General features: G+C 41.7%; 1 protein-coding gene across 1 annotated transcript in view; it reads left to right on the top strand.

Annotated features, from left to right (window-relative positions):
* Window positions 1–20555, top strand: part of LOC309487613 (uncharacterized protein) — a gene marked incomplete at its 5' end in the record, with an annotated part of 61926 nt that extends 41371 nt beyond the window's left edge. The window contains 2 exons of the mRNA XM_082155335.1: window positions 13444–17329; window positions 20478–20555. Of these exons, the coding sequence (XP_082011461.1) occupies window positions 13444–13599 (156 nt within the window). The 3' untranslated portion in view covers window positions 13600–17329; window positions 20478–20555. The remainder of the gene's footprint in view (window positions 1–13443; window positions 17330–20477) is intronic.
* Between the last annotated feature and the right edge of the window lie 218 nt (window positions 20556–20773).

Here is a 20773-nt window from a genome sequence, read left to right as displayed (position 1 = left end):
TTAAAAAAAAAAAAAAAAAAAAACGTAACTTCTTTTTTTTCCCTCTGGCTTTGTGCGGTTTAAAATGTCTCAGGAGCCGGAGGAACGGGTCGGGCAGCTAATGGAGCAGATTAAACAGTTGCAGGCTGACAATGAAAGGCTACGTCAGGGAAATGTAGCATCCGCTGGGGCTGTAGAACAGGGAGAGCAGAGTCAGCAAGAGTCAAATCGCCAAGAGCCAAATTCTCAGGAGCCAGGGTCTTCTGGATTGAGGTATGTGTATGTTCCTAGAGAACGTAAATATCCCAGGTTCTCTGGTAGTTCAGAGTCTCCTCCGGTGGAGGAATGGATCGAGGAGGTCCGTCGATGTTTACAGGTTAGGCATATGTCTATAGGTGAGCAGGCGCACTTTGTGTATGACCTTCTAGATGGGGAGGCAAAACTAGAAATTAAACTCCATCCAGCTCTAGTTAGATCCGAGCCTGAAAATATTTTTTCTATACTGACTGAGACTTTTGGCTGTAGTCAGTCTTATATTGACGCTCAACAAAAATTTTTTCAATGTCGTCAACGGGAGGGAGAAACGTTGCGTGAATTTTCACACTCATTAATGTCACTTATGGAAGTCGCACAACGTAAAAATACAACTGCAATGGCTAAACCCGACTGTGTTCTCCGTGATCAATTTGCAGAAAACGTTAGAGACAAAATGCTGCGTAGAGAATTAAAACAATATATCCGCCTTAATCCTGATTCCTCCTTTTTGGACTTGCGTCGTGAGGCATTTCGCTGGGCCGATGATGGCGAGGGGCCTCGTTCTGTCCGTGCAAGGGCTTTTTCGTGTGACGCTAGTTCAAGGGTGGTGGGAGCATGGCAGGCAGAAGCCCAGGTCGTTGTAGCACAACCAAGTAATGAATTGACCGAGCTCAAAGACTGTTTGCGTAGGCAGCAGGCCCAATTAGATACTATTCTTAAACATTTGTCCCCTGGCTCAGGGCCATCCAATCTACCAAATAGGCAGACTAATCATCAGAGGCGGTTTCGTTTTGATGTGGATGGCAGACCTATTTGTCTGCGTTGTGAGCAAGTAGGCCATATGGCTAGGGATTGCCTGGTTGGCTCACGGCAGACACAGCGTGTGGGGGTTGGGTCCAGGCCACCCGTGGGGAATGAGAGGGATGACTCCTCCGGCAGGCAACAGGGAAACTAGCACCCTCTAGTGCATGGAGCCAAGCACTAGAAGGGGGTTTGATGGGCTCAGATTCGTTTACATCTCTTTTGTCCTGTCCCTCTGCATTGGTGGGCGAGTGTCCAGTGGTAGATGTTCAGATGGGCGGTGTAACTGTTACTTGTCTTATAGATACCGGTTCTATGGTATCTACCATTACGGAGTCCTTCTTTAATAACCATTTTCGAGTCCTGGGGTGTGACCAGCTACGTTCCTGTGGGTGGTTACAGTTAAAAGCGGCCAATGGCCTAGAGATTCCATATCGAGGTTACTTAGAATTGGATGTAAAAGTCTTAGGAAAAGTTTTTCCTTCCATAGGCGTCTTGGTGGTTCAAGATCCACCTGAGTCCAGATTTAAGACAAACAAGGACTCTGTCCCAGGATTGATTGGGATGAATGTCCTTCGTTGCTGCCTGCGAGAGTTTTTTTGCCGAGACGGTGCAAGTTTGTTTACTACTTCCGGGGTAACGGTCCCAGTCGTTTGGGAACATGCCTTATTAGCGTGTCAACGCCTCGAGGACTTTTCTACGTCTGGTGTTCTAGGTAGGGTTTTGACTGCCCCTGGGTCCTCCATTTGTGTTCCAGCCGGATCTTTAAAGTTTGTGTCAGCCACCTGTAGGCAGGGGCTTGGCCCATTGATTCCTTCTGTACTGTTAGAACCAGCAGCGGCAGGGTGGCAGTTGCCACCAGACTTAATTGTCCCAATCTCATTGCTCCCCATTGGAAATGGTACAGTACAAGTGCCAGTTGTTAATGTGGGCCAGGTAGATCGGTGGATAAAACCACGTACCCTGTTGGGGGAAATGTATTTGATCACTGCACGTTCCGCTAACAAATCCATCTGCTTTCAGGAAGAAAATGGCACTCAAGGCCCTGTCGCGTTTATTCGGTCAATGGAGGCTGCTACAACTCCCTCGTTAGGGTTTGCGGACCTTTCCTGGCCTAATCTAACTGAGTCCGAGCAATGGGAAGCAAAGTCTTTACTTCAGAAGTATAGTGATACGTTTAGCTGTAGTGAGGCACTCTTGGGCTGTACCAACTTGATCGAGCACGAGATTCCTGTGGTTGACGACATTCCGGTGCGGCAACGCTACAGACGACTTCCACCATCCCAGTATGATGTAGTGAAGGCACATATCCAGGAGTTGTTAGATCAGGGAGTGGTAAAACCGAGCTGTAGTCCTTATTCCTCACCCATCGTGGTTGTGGAGAAGAGAGATGGATCTATTCGTCTTTGTGTCGACTATAGACAACTAAACGCAAAGACTAGGAAAGATGCCTTTCCATTGCCAAGAATTGAGGAGTCTTTGGATGCCCTCACAGGTGCGTCTCTCTTCTCCACTCTCGACCTTGCGAGTGGTTATAACCAGGTGCCAGTTGCTGAGAAGGATCGGGCTAAAACCGCTTTTTGCACGCCATTTGGCCTCTTTGAGTTTCAGAGGATGCCATATGGGTTGTGCAATGCACCCGGGACTTTTCAGCGGCTGATGGAAAGAATATTTGGGGACCAGCGTTTCCATTCCCTTCTCCTGTATTTAGATGATGTGGTCGTTTTTTCAGCTACGTTCAAACAACATCTGGAACGTTTGGAGTTGGTATTCAGTCGTCTACGCGAGCACGGTCTTAAGCTCAAACTAAAGAAGTGTCATTTTTTTCAGCCTGAAGTAAAGTTCTTGGGCCACGTTGTCTCGGCCTCTGGGGTCTCTACGGACCCTGACAAGATCAGTGCAGTTAGGGATTGGAGCACTCCATCTACAGTTGCAGAGCTGCGATCATTCCTTGGGTTCGCGTCGTATTATCGGCGTTTTGTGCAGGGCTTTGCGAGGTATGCGGCTCCTCTACATAAATTGGTGGCAAAGCTCCAGCCACACCCTAAAAGGAATAGGACGGGGCGTAATGCCACTTTGCGGGACCATTGGGACTGGGGCTGTGATCAAGCATTCAATACTTTGAGGGACAAACTGATAAGCGCACCAGTTTTGGGTTACGCCGACTTCAGCAAACCATTTGTCCTTGAGGTAGATGCTAGTGGGCTGGGGCTCGGCGCCGTTTTATCTCAAGAGCAGGATGGAGGGCCTCGGCGTCCAGTTGCTTATGCAAGCAGGGGCTTGCGACCAACTGAACGAAACATGGATAACTACTCAGCCATGAAACTTGAACTGTTGGCACTTAAGTGGGCAGTAACAGACAAGTTTCGGGATTATCTGCTGGGTACCAAATTTACTGTTCTGACCGATAACAACCCGCTCTGTTACTTACGGACAGCTAAGTTAGGAGCCGTAGAGCAACGTTGGGCTGCGCAATTAGCTCTTTTTGACTTCACCATACAGTACCGTCCTGGCGCATGTAACAAGAATGCGGATGCGCTATCTCGCTTGCCGGCACCATCAGTCCCAGTTTCTATGGAGGAGGTGGCCTTGGGGATCTCAGTGCCAGTCGAAATTAAGAGTGTGGTCATGCCCCCTTCTGTTGAAATACAGGCCATAGATGCATGCCCTACAAGAACCAGGGCAAATCTCCAACTCTTGCAGGCTGAGGATCCTGTTTTGAAGGCCTTCCTTGTATATTGGAAGAGGGGAAGTCCTCCTACAGCTCCAGAGAGGTCCAATGAGCCCCCTGCTGTTGTGGAGCTTGTCCGTCAATGGGCAGACCTAGTAGTCTACGAGGGTGTCCTATATAGGAAGACACATGTCCCTGGCAGTACTAAAGAGGTCTTGCAGCTACTGCTGCCTCAGGCTCTTCAGACAGAAGTGCTCACAGCTTTGCATGATGATCATGGCCACCAGGGGGTAGAACGAACAACTAATCTTGTCCGCCAGCGATGCTATTGGCCCTTTATGCGGAAGGATGTCGACCGGTGGTGCCGTGAATGTCGGCGGTGTGTGGTGGCCAAGGCAACTCAGCCAAAACTGAGGACCTTTATGGGTAGTCTGTTGGCATCAAGGCCTCTAGAAATTGTAGCCATTGACTTTTCCATATTGGAAAAATCTAGTGATGGGAAAGAGAATATTTTGGTTGTCACCGATGTGTTCTCTAAATTTGCGCAGGCATATCCTACGGCAGACCAGAAGTCGTCAACGGTAGCTCGAGTCTTGACAGAGCAGTGGTTTTACATTTATGGTGTCCCATTACGTATCCATACCGATCAAGGGCGCAATTTTGAAGGTGAGCTGTTCCAACAATTGTGCAGAGTGTATGGAATTCGTAAATCCCGCACTAGCCCATACCATCCAGAGGGCAACGGACAATGTGAGCGATTTAACCGCACATTGCATGACCTGCTTCGTACACTACCTCCTGACAAGAAAAGACGGTGGCCCCACCATCTGCCACAGGTTTTATTTGCTTATAACACCACAGCCCATCAGTCTACGGGGTTTTCTCCGTATGAACTTATGTTTGGGCGTAAGCCCACTCTTCCACTCGATTCTTTGTTGGGCATAATTGACACTCCATCAGACTCTACTACTGCCGAGTGGGTTCAAGAACACCAGGAGCATCTCTCTGCAATCTATAGTCAGGCCCGAGCTCATTTGGAGGCAGCCGCTCAACAACGAGCAAAGAATCATTTGGTTCCTTTGCCACTTCTGCCCCCTGGTACGCTAGTGTATCGTCGTAGTCACCCGCATGGACGGCACAAGATTAGTGATCATTGGGAAAATGTGGTGTATGAGATTGTGAGTTGCCTTGACGAGGTTGGTACACTTTATAAAATTAGGCCAAGGGATCAGTTAGGTCCAGAGAAGAATATCAACCGGAAAGAACTACGGCCCCTCCCAACTGACCCAGGTTCACCCTATCTTGTACCTGGGGCTGAGATGCTTAACGTAAGCATGCCAAACTCTATAGGGGATGATGTTGATGGTAGTATGGAGGAAGGTGATGATTTTGGAGTATTGGTGGCAATTGATGCACCTCTTGTAAGAGGATCAACACCTCCCACTGAGTTTGGAGCGTCGCAGCCTCCAGCTCTTGAACAGCAGGGGCAGACCACACCCCAACATTTAATATATGACTCCTTGGGTGTTGAGGGGGAAGTATCAACATCTGGCAATAGCCTTGTTTCAAGGAGAACTGCTAGAACAAATGCAGGCCACCATCCTAACCCTCACAATCTCCCATGCACGACTGTTAGAAGACCACCAGTGGCCTCGGCAGAAAGCGCTCTAACCATTTCCTCCCATAGCGTTTTTAGACCTTGGGTTTGACCCTTGCCCTAGTCACCGGGACGGTGACATTCAAGGGTGGGTGAATGTAGCGGGTATGACGTAGGCAGTGGGAATTGTGCCTTGATTGAACCAGGTGGTGGTCATTTGGCGCTACACCTTTAAATCCAGCAAGCTGGCGGTCTCTCTCATTACTGTTTTGCTACAGACTCTTGGTTCTTTGGACTCTTGGTTGGTTGTACGAGTTGATGTGAGTTCATGCTTAAATGTATTTTAGCCTCCTTGTGAAAACATGGTTGGCATGGATCTGGTATATTCAGAATATTGTATTGTTTTGTAGCGTGATCTGGCGTTTGTGCGGTTATTCAGTGCCGTGGTTACATCCAGCTTCCTGTCTTCACGAGCCCTCACTGGCTATGAATTGTGTCTGCGCGCTTCAACGAAAATGTAAGTTTTCTGCTTTTACTCGTGAGCAGCGTTCAGTTTTCTTTTCTTCAGGCACTGGCCGTAATGAACTTTCATTGATTCGTGTTCTGTTTATATTAGTTACGGGTTTAGAGTGTGACCACTGTAAAGTTTGCTGCGTGCTGTTTGTTGTGCTGAGAATGTAAGTTCACTGGCTTCCTTTCTCCCTCACGTGTGTACATTTTCATCACGGAACGCTTGTTCATATGTATGTAGTCATGTTGACTCGCCATGTCTGTATTATAGTTTGGCCTGGGAACATACGAGTAAAAACCAGACGGAATAAATCGATCGCTACGATATTACAACTAAACAAGCTCTTGGCTCGACGCTGCGGTCTGCATTCAGCATTCATACAGGTTGGTAAAGTAGGCTACTTTAGCACCTTGCCCTGTTCCGACTGCTTGTATTTAATTGAAGATTTTTTATGTTTTAAGTAATTTTTAGCCCATTGATGTACAGGTTACAAACTAAGCATAGCTTTGATTTGACCTGTATAATTACTTGTATGGTATTGTAATTTTTCTTTGCAGGAGGACCGTCACATGCCATCTTGGCCACTGTTTTTCCTGTGCTTTTGTTTTTAGGATTTAGATGTGCGTATGAGTGTGTGTGGGAGGGAGGCCCGTTGTGTCGTCCATCAGTCTCTCCCTTGTGTGTGTTGTTGTATGCTTCATGTTTGTGTATGTAATGTTTGTATCTTAGGCCATTGGGTTGGTGCAATATCCTGGGGGGGGGAATAACAATTGTATTGTGTGTGTGTGTTCACTTATTTGCTGAGTGTAAACTACTGTTTTTTTGTGTGCATGTGATTTTGTGATGTGCCCTATTTATTTTGTGTTTGAATCTTGCTGAATTCTTATTGAGTGCTATTTATTCAAACACCTTGATTTTGCACTTTGTTGTCCCCATTCCTGAAATTTGTTGCCCAGAGGCCTAAGGTCTGTTCTTCATGTGTGTGTGTCCAACTTGAGAAAAATAAAATAAACTGTTTATATTTTTATAATACTCCAGTCCCTCTCTCTCCTTTCATTTCCCTTCATTGGGATAGCCTGCTGGTAAACATCTAAAATTTATATGGTTGGTTATCCACTTGAAATTGATTTAAAAAGGCCCCCTTGGGTCACAATGGTATAATTATGTAATCTGCTTATTGTGAGCCTAAATGAGTAAATTGGTATTCAATCATTATCAGGCTGACTTGCCACCAACTACTGGTGTTTTTTAATATATTGAAAGTGGTGTTTCATGTTGTCACTTCACATTTAATAGCCTCTTAGAATGAAATTGCTATGCAAATTCACAGTGCCTCCTTTGAGCTGCATTAGACAGTGTGTAATGTACATCTAAATGCAGGTCAGATGCTGCTTCTGTGCCACCTAAACTGCAAAGCTGGGAGTTTGTTCATACAGAGTTAATCAGACAGCCTAAAGCCTCTTACGTTGTTGATTTATATTTCAAACAACAATTCAACATTTGCTCGCAATGTTTTTCTTACAAAAAACCTCATCATTCTGCAGGACAATTGTCTATTACAGTATACAACACAGATAGAAGGGTGTCAATAAATCTGTGGTGATATACAACACGCTTTAAGAAAAGTTTATCTCCATCACACTGTAAAGTGTTTTTAGATATTACATATACCAAAGATTTTACATATAAACTGGGTCAGCATAATTACAGTTTGTACCATGGGAAGTAGGGGTGCTGAGCGTGACCCCTGGCGTGGAGCCCATGAAGAAATATGGTTGGGGATAAAAGTTCACACAAACAAAACCAAAAAACTGTGGTGTTTTGCCTATAGGCATACATATTGTAATGTATCAGTATTACTGGCGTTGATGCAAGCAGTTGTCACTAGAAGGCGCTGTTGCCGGAAAAGAAAAGGAAGTGTAAAACATTCAGTAAAAGAAGCGGAGTGGAGGAGGTTGAGAATCAAAATATGGTGTTCGTGTGTTTATTTGATTAAGACAGGGATGCAACACTGGCGACGAGGATAAACTATAAAAAAACAGTACATCTAAAATTGTGAACCGAAACAATGACAGAGAAAAGCGGGATCCAGAACTTTGAATGTTTTTCGGACCCAGCCACGCTAGGACCGAGATGGACGCGATGGCTAAAGTCTTTCGAATTGTATGCAGATGGGAAAGGACTCATCATCACAGGGGATGTGACGGACGCGACTAAACAACGGAGGAGAGCTTTAATGCTACACCTCGCGGGACCAGATGTACAAGATGTCTTTTCAACTCTGGAAAACACGGGGGAGGTAACTGACTATGTTACCTCCAGCGCAGTGACCGCTTTGAATTCTTATTTCGTGCCTCAAGTCAACGCAGCGTTCGCCCGACAAGCTTTTCACATGTTGACTCAGAAAACAGGTGAGACGATACAACAATTTGCTACTCGCCTGCGGCAAGCTGCAAAAGACTGTGGGTTTCAAACAGACACAGACAATCAGATAAGAGATGCTATTCTCAGCAAATGCATGTCAGATTATGTTCGTCGGAAATTATTAGAGGAAGGTCCGAGTCTAACGCTCGCTCGTTCAGTGGAATTAGCGTCACAGTGTGAGAGAATTGAAGAGCAGATGTCAGTGATGTCGTTGAAACCTGAAACAGGTGTGGTTAATCGAATTGTGCAAAAAAGAGAAAGGATACACCAAAAACAGACCTGCATAGAGAACAGATGAAAAAGTAGAAAGGAAATGTTTCAGATGTGGACACAAGGACCATTTAGCCAGAGACCAAATATGTCCAGCACGGGGTCAAGTATGTCATAAATGCAACGGAAAAGACCATTTTTCCAAGATGTGTCGCACGAAACACCAAAAAAAGAATCGTGTAAATAATGTGGAGGAAACTGATTATGCATTTGCTGTCCAAGAGAATACAATGTCAGAGAGGTTGACTTTCCTTGTCGGCGGAGTAAAACTAACACTGTTAATCGACTCAGGTGCCACAAATAATGTAATTGATGAAGATACCTGGGAGGATCTCAAACAGAGTAAAATTAAATGCAAGTCATACGTACCTGAAGCTGAAAGAAAGCTATACACATACTCTTCCAACCAACCTCTAACAGTCAAGGGTGCATTCAAATGTGAGGTGAATATATCCAATAAAACGGAGCAGGCTGAATTCATTGTGATAAGAGGGAAAGGAGAACCACTTTTGGGAAGAGAGACTGCTATTAAGCTGGGAGTGTTGAAAATAGGAGCTGACATCTCTGCTGTGATGGAAATAAAGCAAGCACTGCAACAAAAATATCCAGAAGTGTTCAGTGGGGTTGGCAAGTTAAACACCAACCAAGTTACCTTACACATAGACCAGAGTGTAAAACCTGTAGCACAGCCACTCAGACGCATTCCATTCAATCTCAGAAGAGCAGTAGAACAGAGAATAAAGGAGCTAATGGACATGGACATCATTGAACCCGTCAGCGGTCCCACACCATGGGTGAATCCTGTGGTCATTGTACCAAAGGCTAACTCAGAGATAAGATTGTGTCTGGAGTACATGAGGCAGGCTAACCGTGCTATAGTGAGGGAGCGTTACCCCCATCCCGACAGTGGATGAAATTCTCCAAGGCGTCAATGGCTCAACTATATTCAGCAAGCTGGATTTAAAGTGGGGTTACCACCAGCTGGAGCTCAGCCCTGAATCAAGAGAGATCACTACATTTGCGGTGCATAATGGCGTATATCGTTATAAAAGGCTGATCTTTGGTGTATCCTCCGCCAGCGAACAGTATCAACACGAGATTGCCAAAGCCTTAGCAGGAATTGAGGGTGTAGAAAATATCTCAGATGATGTCATTGTTCATGCTTGTGACAAAGAAACGCACGATCAACGTTTACATGCGGTCATTAAAAGGCTGAGCGAATGGGGATTGACATTAAACGCTGAGAAGTGCCAGTTCAACATGAGCAAACTGATATTCATGGGAATTCTTTTGTCTGAGAAAGGAATCGGCCCAACAGAAGAAAGAGTGCGAGCTGTAAGGGAGGCAAGAGAACCAAAGACGTCTTCAGAGGTTAGGAGTTTCCTAGGTCTGGTGGGTTACAGCAGCAGATTCATCCCGCAGTTTGCAACATTGTCAGAACCACTTAGACGCTTGACCAAAAAGGGGACATGCTTTGAGTTTGGGCCAGAACAAAGACAATCGTTCAAGGCGCTAAAAGAAGAATTGGCCAGAGCAAGCACGTTAGCCTATTTTGATAAATGCGCACCAACCAAAGTGATCGCGGATGCGAGCCCAGTGGGGCTGGGAGCTGTCTTAGTTCAGATCCAAAAAGGGGAGACAGTGCCATGTGAGTCGCTGCTTAACGGACTGCGAACGTAGATAATCACAGACAGAAAAGGAGGCACTGGCTCTCGTGTGGGCATGTGAGAGACTACACGCTTACATTTATGGCAGAGAATTTGAGCTGGTTACTGACCACAAACCGCTAGAGGCCATATACAGCCCCCGCTCTAAACCCTGTGCACGTATAGAACGATGGGTACTCCGATTACAGCCATACAATTTCAGGGTCACGTACTTACCTAGCAGGCAGAACATTGCAGATCCGCTGTCAAGACTGCTGGGGGAAACAGCAAAAACTGAGAGACACATCCATAATTCAGAGGAATACGTCAGATTCATTGCAGTGAGTGCAACTCCTAATGCTTTAACCACCAGAGAAGTCGAGAGAGCCTCTGAGAGCGACATGGAGTTGAAAGAGGTGCGTTTTGCAATTAACAGTGGACATTTTGAGAACTGTAAAGCATATGCTCCAATAGCTAACGAGTTGTGCTGTATTGGCCATTTGGTCCTCCGTGGAACACGGATAGTGGTACCAAAAGCGTTACAACTCAGGGCATTAGCTCTAGCGCACGAAGGACATTTAGGAATTGTGGGCACTAAACAGCATCTCCGGTCCAAAGTGTGGTGGCCGGGTATGGATAAAGCCGCAGAGAAGTACTGCAAATCATGTCACGGGTGCCAGGTGGTATCCAGGCCGGACGCACCTGAACCACTAAGACCAACGCCACTACCAGATGGACCCTGGCAGGATGTGGCCATAGATCTGTTAGGACCACTCCCAACTGGTCACTCCATACTTGTCGTGGTGGATTATTATAGTCGCTACTACGAATATGATGTATTGATGTCAACAATATCAGAAAAAATTATAGACAGCCTGGAGTCTATATTTAGTAGACATGGCTTACCTGTTACATGTAGGTCAGATCAAGGACCTCAGTTCAAATCTGAACAGTTTGGTGCGTTTTGTGAGAACAATGGCATTGAACATGTGAAAACTACTCCCAAATGGGCTCAGGCTAATGGGGAGGTGGAACGCCAAAACTCCTCTCTAATGAAAAGAATTCGAATTGCACAGGCTGAGGGACTTGATTGGAAAAAAGAGCTGAGGAAATATGTCACTGTGTATAGGAGTATAGAACATACCACGACAGGAAAAAGCCCAGCCGAATTGCTTTTTAACAGAAAGATTCGAGGGAAGTTGCCCAACCTTTCAGAGGCATGCAAAGATCAGCAAGTATGCAATAGGGATGCAGAACAAAAAGCAAAAGCAAAGAAGTATGCAGATGATCATCGAGGGGCAGAGTACTCAAAAGTAAATGTCGGTGACACAGTGCTTGTGCAACAAGAGAAGAAGGATAAATTCACAACCCCATTCAATCCAATCCCACACCAGGTCGTGAGCAAAACTGGAAATCAGGTGACTGTGGAATCACCCACTGGGGCGAGATACACGCAAAACACCACTCATGTTAAAAGATTCAACACCGACAAAACGGCCGACGTAGGAACTGGACGTGAACAGACAGATCAGAACACAAACAGCTATTGTCCTGACTCTAATTCTCATGATCAAAGTTCCCAGGCTGATTTCCCAAACACACCGAAACCGGATAGACCCCAAAGGACCAGACGATTGCCTGAGAAGTTGTCTGATTATGTCGTAGACTGAAAGGAATAAATGCCATAGAGGTTAGAGTGTGTGATCTAATCCCAGAAACCTGGGGAAAATGGCAAGTGAAGTATATAAATATGTTGAGAATTGTAAAAAAAAAAAAAAGAAGGGGTTCAAAATATGTTCAGTGAGTTAGTATAGAATTTAGTCTTAAACTTGTTCAGTTAAGTGATATGATTTTATATCTAAGAAAAGGGGGGATGTAATGTATCAGTATTACTGGCGTTGTTGCAAGCAGTTGTCACTAGAAGGCACTGTTGCCGGAAAAGAAAAGGAAGTGTAAAACATTCAGTAAAAGAAGCGGAGTGGAGGAGGTTGAGAATCAAAAGATGGTGTTCGTGTGTTTATTTGATTAAGACAGGGATGCAACACATATTACGTGTGTTTGTTTTTATTTATGCTGTATTATAAAATACCCATATTATAACAAATAAATAAAATATATTTGGAAATTGCCCTTTAAAACGAAGGCTCAGTTTGTGGTTCACAATGATTTGATTAAAACCAACAAAAACAATAAAACAAAGACAAAGTCACTTATATTAAACATTTTTTTTATTTATGTTTTTGTTAACAGAAGTTATATTGCGCCTTTAATTGCCTCCGCTATCGTCCTGTCAATCATCTGTCTCATTCTCGCGGGTCGCGGCTATGATTACGGTTTCAGTAAAAATGTATTTCACAATCATCGGTAGGCCTACCCACCCTCAGCCGATTGGCATTACAGTATTTGCAATCACCATCCCGTGGCAAAACGGAGCGTCTAACAGAAAAGTTCTGACTGCTGACTGAACATTGGTCAGTGAGCGTCTCCCGCTCGGCGCTGTCAGCAGATTTAACTCCGCACAGCTAAATAAAACAGGCTGGTGGCAGACTAATAATTAATATTTCTGATGTAAATATTTCTGTGAAACGTGTAAAGTTGCACATAAGAAAGCCCAATAGGACCTGCCCTGTACAGTTTAAGAATCTGTAGCCATAGTAGAGGACTATTATTTTGTTGAGCAGACCTGACCTGAGCGACAACTGATGACGTCACATGCTCAGATTTGCTTGACCAATCGGCGGAAGGGGGCGTGTCAGGCCGCCCATATGTGGAAAACTAATTTTGAAGTAATTTATTCGTTTTTTGGCTGTGAACTAAAAAACGAAAACTCTTTTTGAAAAAACGAATAAAGGGGCCGTTTTCTCGTTTCTGCTTATTTCATTTCAAATTGGAAAACAAACTATCAAAACGTACACGGACCCGTTTTGACCAATCAGATGAAAGGGGCGTTTCAGCGCCGCCCACGTGTGCAAACGAAATATCGAACCCATAAACCGATTTGTAAACCACTAACGAAAAATGAAAAATCGAGCCAAAATCTCATTTTTCGTTTTTTAAACTAAACTAAAAAACGAATAAACGAGCTGGTTTTCATTTCTCGTTATTCCATTCCAAACAGGAAATGAAATGATCAAAAAGTACACGGACCACGGTGGGCCTCTTACCCCTCACACTGGGTCAAAACCAGGCCAGCATAGGGCAAAAGACACAAAGTATTGATACAAATGCTTTAGCTAAAATAATATGCTTTTAATAATGTCTAATTTAATACTTGGCTTTATTTTTACAGAGTTTGGAGCAAACCCTTCAGGACTGTGACTCTCCAGGACGAGTGGTGGCCACCCCTGCTCTAGACTCTATAAATGTTTCAAAATCCACAAATGCACAAGAAGTGATCTACAAAAAGCATTCCATAAACGAATGCCTGGCAGAAATGTGTTTGTGACATAAAACATATTTGTTGGATACTTTTTTATTTGCCTTTTTTTTTTTTTTTTTTTTTTAAAGGAATTTATTTATTTATTGTTGTTCCAGTTTATTCTTCTCTCCTTTTTCTCCCTTCTTTCTCAAATGATCTGCCTTACACGACCAAACTTTCTAGTTTGATTGTTTTGATTGTCAAAGAGTATTTATTTATTATCAGAATAATTATTTTAAACATAATTTGAAACGAGATTTAAACATAAATCTATGAAGAAGTGTCAAATGAGCCAGTGAGAGACGCACTGCAGACATCTAGTGGCTGCAGTTGAAATGTAATGTTATTTTATTTTAGTGTCTGTTTTCCAGTAGTCTGTTTTCCAGCAATCATCCAATAAACCATGGCACACTGAGAAAAATGAAATGAATGAAGTGAAATTGAGAAATGTCTTTTTTCTTTATAGAAAAACTAACTTATTCCGTGCATCGAAAAATAATATATGGATATATTTCAAGGCATTGAATACAAGAACTAACTCATTCGTTTAATTGTGCAACAATGCAACAGTATCTCTTCAATGCATATCGGAATGAGTGCAACACCCACAGAGGGCCATACAGAGGTGCCTTTCTGACCTATTGAACTTATTTTGGTCATATACAGTATTGTATGACTGACATAACATCAGAAGAGGTAAATGAGTATGTTTAGAAAGTTAGGATCAAGTACTCCTGGGCAAGAAAGGCTATGTTAGGTAGGTCAAATGTGAACTACTGTCTGGCTGATATAACATCACAAGAAGTCAATCTGTATATTTAGTCACTTAATGTTCAAGAACTCTTTGGCCAGTGTTCAGTAGGTCAAAAAGGTACCTCTCTGTGGCAGATTTAACATCAGAAGGAGTCTATAAGTTACACTGTTTAAAACCTTTTGAAAACCCTTTGACCAGAAATAAATTCAATAGGTTAGAAATGGACTTCTATATGGCTTATGAAGAAGTCTATGAGTATGTAAAGAAAGTAAAGAAATGTAAAGATCAAGTACTCTTGGGCCAGAAATATGTTCAGTAGGTCAAAACTCTGTCTGGCTAATATAACATAAGATGCCAATCTGTATGTATAGTAACTTAATGTAAAAAAGGACTCTTTGGCCAGAAATATGTTCAGCAGGTCAAATAAGGTCTATTGTATGGCTGACTTAACATCAGAAAGAGTCTATGAGGATATAAAGTTAAAATTTGAGGAACCTTTGACCAGCAATAAGTGAGATATGGACTTCTATATGGCTTATGGCTTATGAAGCCTTCTGATGCTTCATCAGGAGTCAATAAGTATTGTTCACTATAGAAAGCTTCCTCTGAATGTTAAGTTCAATAGGTCAGACACAAGATCAAACGTGCATTGAGAATAACTTTTGCATTGAGAATAACATACAAGTAATAATAAAAAGCAATAATATCATATAAACTGTGCGCTTGTTGCATTACAAATCATACCAGAACTAACTCATTCCGTTGTGCATTAAATAGATAACATGAGTGCTGTTTTATTGCATTGCATAAAAGATCTAACATTGCTCTGTGCAATGAAAACACATATGTGCTTTTGCATTGCTTTGTACATCATTTGTGTGATGAAGAGAAATCGCTGCATTAGCTGTTGCTTTACAATGCATACAATAACTAACTCATTCCGTTGTTCAACAAAGAAACAACATATGCTGTTGCTTGCATTGCACAAACGATCTAACGTTGTGCATTGAAGAATAACATATAGGTCATGCACTTCTTGCATTGCCATTGTATTGCACACCAGAATTAATTCATTCCCATGTTCATTAAAGAGATAACATATGTGTTGTTGTATTGCATTGCATTGCACAAACGATCTAACGTTGTGCATTGCAGAATAACATAGGCTATGAACTTCTTGCATTGCATTGCACACCAGAACTAACTCCTTCCCATGTTCATTAAAGAGATAACGTGTGCTGTTGCATTGCATTGCATTGCACACACGATCTAACGTTGTGCATTGAAGAATAACATACACTGTTAGACCTTACCACGGGTTTTTTACAGTAAAATACTGGCAACACTGTTGCCAGTAATATACTGTTAATTGTACAGTTCTTTACTGTAATCTACAGTATGTTACTGTAAAAATGCACTAAATTAAAACTCAAGTTAACTAATTACACTTGCAGAAACTGACTGCCTTAAATTGACCAACTGTTATTAACTAAAATGTATAATGCATAAATAATGTGAGCAAAGTATTACTGTGAACTTCTTTCATTTGAGACCACTAAAAAACTACTGAACATAAAAAGATTTCCACTGGACCAGCAACTACACAGTCACCGCCTATTAAATAGTGTTGCCAGTATATACCTGTTTTATAACTTACATTTTATTACTGATAAAATACATTCAGTGGGTGTGACTTTTTATCTTACACTGTTAACCCTTTCAACCCCACAGGAAAATCCACACTACAAAGAGTAAAAAGTAACATTGACGTTGCAGTGAGATAATTAAGGGAATATTTTGAATAATACAGTAAGTGAATAAGTGAAATAAGTGATTGTTGAGCATTAGTGATGAACACCTGTTGTTGTTAACAAGCAGAATCACTGAAAGAAAGAGGAACACAAGAACAGAAAATGAGAAACACAAGAACTACAACTGACTTCCAGCCTTTACACATTATTACACTTATTATTAACAGTATGACTTTATTTATGTCATACATCTACAGAAGTTGTTACTGAGATGTTTAATTGAAAATGTTTGGTTTGAAGTTACCATTATAGAGATCAGTGTTTGCTTTAGTTGGGATGCAGACCCTTGACTTTTTAACATTAGTTTTTCACTGGTTGATTGAACTGTGTTATTGCACTTGTGCACACACATGGTTTGTGAATGATTGCGGTTATATTGATTATGATGAAAAAAAGATCTGTTGTTGTATTGCACAAACGATCTAACGTTGTGCATTGAAGAATAACATATTGTCTATGCACTTCTTACATTGCATTGCATTGCACACCAGAACTAACTCATTCCCATGTTCATTAAAGAGATAACATATGTGTAGTTGCATTGCATTGCACAAACGATCTAAAGTTGTACACTGACGAATAATATAGGCCTACGCACATTTCGCATTGCATTGCATTGCACACCAGAACTAACCCTGGTTAGTTCTGGTTAAATCTGATGTTCATTAAAGAGATAACATATGTGTTGTTGCATTGCATTGCATTGCACAAACGATCTAACGTTGTGCACTGAAGAATAACATATAAGTTATGCACTTTATGCATTGCATTGCATTGCACACCAGAACTAACTCATTCCCATGTTCATTAAAGAGATAACGTGTGTTGGTGCATTGCATTGCATTGCATTGCATTGCATTGCATTGCATTGCATTGCATTGCACAAACGATCTAACATTGTGCACTGAAGAAAAACATATAGGTTATGCACTTTTTGCATTGCATTGCATTGCACACCAGAACTAACTCATTCCCATGTTCATTAAAGAGATAACGTGTGTTGTTGCATTGCACAAACGATCTAGCCGTTGTCCATTGAAGAGTAACATAGGCTATGCACTTCTTGCATTGCATTGCACACCATAACTAAATCATTCCAATGTTCAAGAAATAACGTGTATTGTTGCATTGCATTGCATTGCATTGCATTGCACTAACGATCTAACGTTGTGCACTGAAGAATAACATATAAGTTATGCACTTGCAGTGCATTGCATTGGATTGCACACCAGACCTAACTCCTTTCCATGTTTATTAATGAGATAACGTGTTGCATTGCATCGCACAAACGATCTAACTGAAGAATAACATATAGGTTATGCACTTGTCACATTGCATTGCATTGCACACCAGAACTAACTCATTGCCATGTTCATTAAAGAGATAGCATGTCTGTTGTTGCATTGCATTGCATGATTGCACGCACAATCTAACGTTGTGCATTGAAGAATAACATATAGGCTATGCACTTCTTGCATTGTATTGCACACCAGAACTAACTCATTGCCATGTTCATTAAAGAGATAACGTGTGTTGGTGCATTGCATTGCATTGCAAAAACGATTGTTGTGGCAGTTTAATTCACTAAACAATCATCTTTGGCATAAGAGATAGTCTGGAATCAAATAATCATTTCAAAAGTAATTTATTTCTTGCAAGAAGGCCCAGTTGCCACACAGAAGTCACAAGTACAGTCTGTGGAACAAGTGCGACCAGGAGGGAGGGGCAGGCCAGTCTTTATACTCTGTTATTGTTATCTTCCAAGGTTCTTTAAACTCCAGAGATGGATAAGACACCACCAGTGATCCTATTATACACTGAACTTTAGTTTAGCTTACTTACAGCCTGCAAGTCCTACATTGGACAGCCCTTTGACCTTAGGGGTCAGGGCTTCAGCCTTCAAAGCTCTCCCCCTCTTTCTCCTGCTTCGCAGGCGTTTCACATCAATCATTATATCACATAGTCAGCAACACACATAGTAGTCAATCTAGTGTATGTTAATGAAAATCAAAGTAAGTAATGAAAATCAAAAATCTCCCATTACACTCCTCCCTTTTTATCATTCATTGATAATTGTTTCATCAAAAACACTCACACAGTACTAATAATCATAATGAAACGTACCAAGTTCAAGTCTTACATCACACTTATACTTCTCATTTCTGAATTTCATATAACTGATCATACTCTTAAACTTAATAGGCAAAAAGATTAAAATTAAAACTATTAGGAAAAACCTTTAGAATTAAAACTAGTTTGAAAAAAGATTAAAATGAAATAAGCTCAGGCTATTTTTTCAGGGATAGACCCTTAATTTTACAGCAAGCAGATAAAGGTTTATTCTGGAACCGGGCTAACGTTGTGCACTGAAGAATAACAAGTAGGTTATGCACTTTTTGCATTGCATTGCATTGCACACCAGAACTAACTCATTGCCATGTTCATCAAGAGATAACATGTGTGTTGTTGCATTGCATTGCACTGCATTGCACGCACGATCTAACGTTGTGCATTGAAGAATAACATATAGGTTATGCACTTTTCGCATTGCATTGCACACCAGAACTAACTCATTCCCATGTTGATTAAAGAGATAACATGTGTGTTGTTGTATTGCATTGCACAAACGAACTAACGTTGTGCACTGAAGAATAACTTATAGGTTATGCACATTTCGCATTGCATTGCACACCAGAACTAACTCATTCCCATGTTCATTATAGAGATGATATGTGTGTTGTTGCATTGCATTACTTTGCATTGAATTGCATTGCACTAACATCTAACGTTGTGCACTGAAGAATAACATATAGGTTATGCAACTTTTTGCATTGCATTGCACACCAGAACTAACTCACTCCCATGTTCATTAAAGAGATAAAATGTGTGTTTTTTTTCATTGCATTGCATTGCACGCACGATCTAACGTTGTGCATTGAAGAATAACATATAAGCTATGCACCTTGCATTGCATTGCACACCATAACTAAATTCCCATGTTCATTAAAGAGATAACGTGTGCTGTTGCATTGCATTGCACTAACGATCTAACGTTATGCATTGAAGAATATCTTAGAGACTATGCACTTGCAGTGCATTGCATTGGATTGCACACCAGACCTAACTCATTTCCATGTCTATTAATGAGATAACGTGTTGCATTGCATCGCACAAACGATCTAACTGAAGAATAACATAGGTTAAGCACTTTTCGCATTGCATTGCGTTGCACACCAGAACTAACTCATTGCTGTTCATTAAAGAGATAACGTGTGTTGTTGCATTGCATTGCACAAACGATCTAACGTTGTGCATTTGAAGAATAACATAGGCTATGCACTTCCTGCATTAATGCATTGCAAACCATAACTAAATCATTCCAATGTTCATTAAAAAAATTACGTGTGTTGTTGCATTGTATTGCATTGCATTGCATTGCACATTGCATTGCATTGCATTGCATTGAAAACATATAGGTTATGCACTTGTCGCATTGCATTGCACACCAGAACTAAATCATTCCCATGTTCATTAAAGAGATAACGTGTGTTGTTGCATTGCATTGCATTGCATTGCACGCACGATCTAACGTTGTGCAATGAAGAATAACATAAAAGTTATGCACTTTTCGCATTGCATTGCATTGCATACCAGACCTAACTCATTTCCATGTTCATTAAAGAAATAACATGTTGTTGCATTGCATTGCACAAACGATCTAACGTTGTGCACTGAAGAATAACATAGGTTATGCACATTTCGCATTACATTGCATTGCATTGCACACCAGAACTAAATCATTCCCATTTTCCCTAAAGACATAACGTGTTGTTGCATTGCATTGCATTGCACTGCATTGAACCCCAGAACTAACTCATTGCCATGTTCATAAAAGAGATAACATGTGTGTTATTGCATTGCATTGCATTGCACGCACGATCTAACGTTGTGCATTGAAGAATAACATATAAGCTATGCACTTCTTGCATTGCATTGCACACCAGAACTAAATCATTCCCATGTTTATTAAAGAGATAACGTGTGTTGTTGCATTGCATTGCATTGCATTGCATTGAAAACATATAGGTTATGCACTTGTCGCATTGCATTGCATTGCACACCAGAACTAACTTTTTCCCATGTTCATTAAAGAGATAACGTGTGTTGTTGCATTGCACGCACGATCTAACGTTGTGCAATGAAGAATAACATAGGCTATGCACTTCTTGCATTGCATTGCACACCAGAACTAAATCATTCCAATGTTCATTAAAGAGATGTGTTGTTGCATTGCATTGCAATTGCAATTGCAACGATGTGCATTGAAGAATAATATATAGGTTATGCACTTTTCACATTGCATTACATAGCACACCAGAACTAACTCAATCCCATGTTCATTAAAGAGATAACATATGTGTTGCATTGCATTGCACAAACGATAAAAAGTTGTACACTGAAGAATAATATATGCACATTTCGCATTGCATTACACACCAGAACTAACCCATTCCCATGTTCATTAAAGAGCTGTGTTATTAAAGAGCTGATATGTGTTGTTGCATTGCATTGCACAAACGATCTAACGACGTGCACTGAAGAATAACATAATAAGTTATGCACTTTTTGCATTGCA

This window comes from Leuciscus leuciscus (genome assembly GCF_965113295.1).
Source record: "Leuciscus leuciscus genome assembly, chromosome: 23".
In the NCBI taxonomy this organism is placed as follows: Eukaryota; Metazoa; Chordata; class Actinopteri; order Cypriniformes; family Leuciscidae; genus Leuciscus; species Leuciscus leuciscus.
The sequence above is the reverse complement of the archived record's forward strand: the minus strand, read 5'-3'. Positions and strand labels throughout refer to the sequence as shown.